Source organism: Colobus angolensis, unplaced genomic scaffold (genome assembly GCF_000951035.1).
Source record: "Colobus angolensis palliatus isolate OR3802 unplaced genomic scaffold, Cang.pa_1.0 Scaffold22, whole genome shotgun sequence".
NCBI lineage: Eukaryota > Metazoa > Chordata > Mammalia > Primates > Cercopithecidae > Colobus > Colobus angolensis.
In genome coordinates, this window is record NW_012115377.1 from 1,304,979 (window position 1) to 1,307,127 (window position 2,149).

The window sequence follows — 2,149 nt, forward strand, 5'->3', positions numbered from 1 at the left end:
CTCCGCGCGCCTCCGCGGATGCCCCTCGCCCTAGCCCCTAGCGCGCGGCACTCCGGGCCCTGCGGGACGCCCCCTTCCCCTGCGGTGCTTCCCAAACCGGGCCAAAGCGGGCTTGTCCTCCCTCCTTCCTCTGTCGCCTCCTTTTCCTCCCCCTCGTTCACCTTTTCCTTGCCTCTATCCATCCAGAACCCCGCCAAAGGGCGCACCTGATCTTTCTCCTCCTTCCCTGCTCTTCCCTTCCTCTCCTCCTGCTCCTCCTCCTCCCTGAGGAAAGGGGCCTGGAGAAGGGCATGTGGGGGCCCCTCTGACAGTGGCCCGATTGGGGTGACAGGCGCCCAAATGGCCAAGTGGCTACGGGACTACCTGAGCTTTGGCGGTCGGAGGCCCCCTCCGCAGCCGCCCACCCCGGACTACACCGAGAGCGACATCCTGCGGGCCTACCGCGCGCAGAAGAACCTGGACTTCGAAGACCCCTATGAGGACGCGGACAGCCGCTTGGAGCCGGACCCCGCGGGCCCTGGGGACTCCAAGAACCCCGGAGATGCCAAGTACGGCTCTCCCAAGCACCGGCTCATCAAGGTGGAGGCTGCGGATATGGCCAGAGCCAAGGCCCTTGTGGGCGGCCCCGGGGAGGAGGTGCGTGGCTGGGTGGCCCGGGGAGATTGGGTGGAGGGGAGGCTCAGGCTGGGCTCTCTGGATGGTGGAGAGCTTGTTTTACGTGTGATCACAGCGGGGAACCGGAACACCAGACAGACCCTTCCCAGTACCCCAGACCTCCACCTGCTTGGGGAGGTCTGGTTTTTTTTTTTTATTTATTTTTTTGAGACAGTGTCTCCCTCTGTCACCCAGGCTGGAGTGCAGTGGTGGGATCTCGGCTCGTTGCAACCTCCACCTCCTGGAGTTCAAGCGATTCTCCTGCCTCAGCCTGTCCGGTAGCTGGGATTACAGGTGTGCACCACCACACCCGGCTAATTTTTGTATTTTCAGTAGAGACGGGTTTCACTATGCTGGCCAGGCTGGACTCAAACTCCTGACCTCAGTTGATCCTCCTGGCTCTGCCTCCCAAAGTACTGGGATTACAGGTGTGAGTCACTGCGCCCCGACCGATATCTGTCCCTTTTCAATGCATAATGCTGGTTATCCTCCTGCCTCTCTGACCACCCTGCTTGGTCTCTGGGTCCTCCTCCTCCATGGCCATCCCCCGCACCCCCCCCCAGCCCCCTCTCCTCAGCACCCCTTCCTCTTCCAACCTGGTGGGATCTTCCTAAAATAGATCTGAGTTGCTCCCCTGCAGGGCACCTAAACACCCCACCCATGACGCTGCCCTTCCTACCACTATGTTCCCATTTTGTGAAAGTGAAACTGAGGCTCGCAGAATGGCAGTGACTTGCCTAAGGTCTCATGGGGTTCTAGCTTACTAGGATTTGAACTCAGGCCACCAGGTGCAGTAGCTCATGCCTGTAATCCCAGCACTTTGGGAGGTTGAGGTGGGAGGATTGCTTGAGCCCAGGAGTTCGAGACCAGCCCGGGCTAACAGAGTGAGACCTCATCTCTACAAAAAAAAAAAAAAAAAAAAAAATCAAAACATTAGCCAGTTGTGGTGCACACCTGTAGTCCCAGCTACTCAGGAGCCTGAGGCAGGAGGATTGCTTGAGCCTTAGAAGATCAAGGCTGCAGTGAGTCATGATTGTGCCACCGCACTCCAGCCTGGGTGACAGAGCAACACCCTGTCTCAAAAAAACAAAAACAAACAAACAAAAATAAGCCTGGGTGTGGTGGCTCACATCTGTAATGCCAGCACTTTGGGAGGTGGAGGGAGGCAGGTGGATCACCTGAGGTCAGGAGTTTGAGACCAGCATGGCCAACACAGTGAAACCCCGTCTCTACCAAAAATACAAAAATTAGCCAGGTCGCCTATAATCCCAGCTAATCCTGAGGCTGATGCAGGAGAATTACTTGAACCCAGGAGGCAGAGGTTGCAGTGAGCCGATACCGCGCCACTGCACTCCAGCCTGGGTGACAAGAGCAATAAACAAATAAATAAGAAGTAAGACGTTGGTAAGAAGAGCCAGGGACTGGAGGAAATCCATCAGATGAGATCAAACTCTGCCTCTTTTTTTTTTTTTTTGAGACGGAGTCTCGCTCTGTC

The 2,149-nt window shown here is 56.7% G+C and overlaps 1 protein-coding gene across 1 annotated transcript in view; it reads left to right on the forward strand.

Annotated features, from left to right (window-relative positions):
- The window catches only part of SHD (Src homology 2 domain containing transforming protein D), a 9,901-nt gene continuing 7,752 nt past the window's right edge, over window positions 1-2,149 (forward strand). Inside the window, exon 1 of the mRNA XM_011943460.1 lies at window positions 1-636. Within this exon, the coding sequence (XP_011798850.1) occupies window positions 340-636 (297 nt within the window). The 5' untranslated portion in view covers window positions 1-339. The remainder of the gene's footprint in view (window positions 637-2,149) is intronic.